The sequence below is a fragment of the Volvox carteri genome (genome assembly GCF_000143455.1).
Source record: "Volvox carteri f. nagariensis unplaced genomic scaffold VOLCAscaffold_835, whole genome shotgun sequence".
NCBI lineage: Eukaryota > Viridiplantae > Chlorophyta > Chlorophyceae > Chlamydomonadales > Volvocaceae > Volvox > Volvox carteri.
In genome coordinates, this window is record NW_003308313.1 from 5,872 (window position 1) to 6,693 (window position 822).

Genomic DNA, 822 nt, shown 5'->3' on the forward strand with positions numbered 1-822 from the left:
CGGGACCAAAACCTCCAAGGGGCGTCGAGCCCCCCCTTTGGAACTGCGCCCCGACCCTTCTCCACGACATTGCTTCCTCCGCACCCTCGCCCTCTATTGGCAGCTGTGCCATGCCCCTGACGCCCCCCCAGGGTCTGCAATCTCCGACTACCTCTTCCGTCCCACTGACCGGGGTCACCAACGCTTCGTGGAGCGTCCGTTTTCCAGCAGCGCGTTAGCCATGCGCGTGGGCAAACACCTGGAGGAGGCTGGTGTCTACGTCGGGCAAACCCCTCATGGGTTTCGTCGTGGTACTATCCAGGCCACGCAGGCCGCTGGCGCTTCCCGCGCGGAGCTCCACGCATTCTCCCAAATTCGCAGCGCCCAAGTCCTGGAGCGTTATACCGACGCCTCTCGGCCCACTCGAGTCCCTCGCGGCTCCGGTCCCAGATCCTAGCTTCCGCCTCCTGCTGGTGCTGCCCCTCTTGGCCCTGGCGCTCACATCGTGGCTCGTCTTCCTCCCCTCTCCCCACACATCGACGGGCGGGTGGGCGGGTTCTGACTTGCGCTTGCTTGCACGGTTGACTGGCGAACTAGCGTTGTCTGGATTCAGCGCTTTGTTCCCAGCTAATCTTTGTAACGCACTACCGTATCAGTCACTGTCCTCTGGCCAATTCCGGTCTGCTCCTCCCGCGCCGCACTTGCCGTACTACACTACAGGACGAGCACTTAATCAACATGCATTGCTTAAACGTCATCGCGTGATCCGTACTCACTACTAACTTATTGTGGGGAAGGCCCATTGCGTCTGCGACCACACTCCCGCGGACCCAAACCCTCAAA

The 822-nt window shown here is 61.4% G+C and overlaps 1 protein-coding gene across 1 annotated transcript in view; it reads left to right on the forward strand.

Moving 5' to 3' along the window:
* The window catches only part of VOLCADRAFT_108769 (uncharacterized protein), a gene marked incomplete at its 5' end in the record, with an annotated part of 4,044 nt that extends 3,222 nt beyond the window's left edge, over positions 1-822 (forward strand). Inside the window, one exon of the mRNA XM_002959800.1 lies at positions 700-822. Within this exon, the coding sequence (XP_002959846.1) occupies positions 700-712 (13 nt within the window). The 3' untranslated portion in view covers positions 713-822. The remainder of the gene's footprint in view (positions 1-699) is intronic.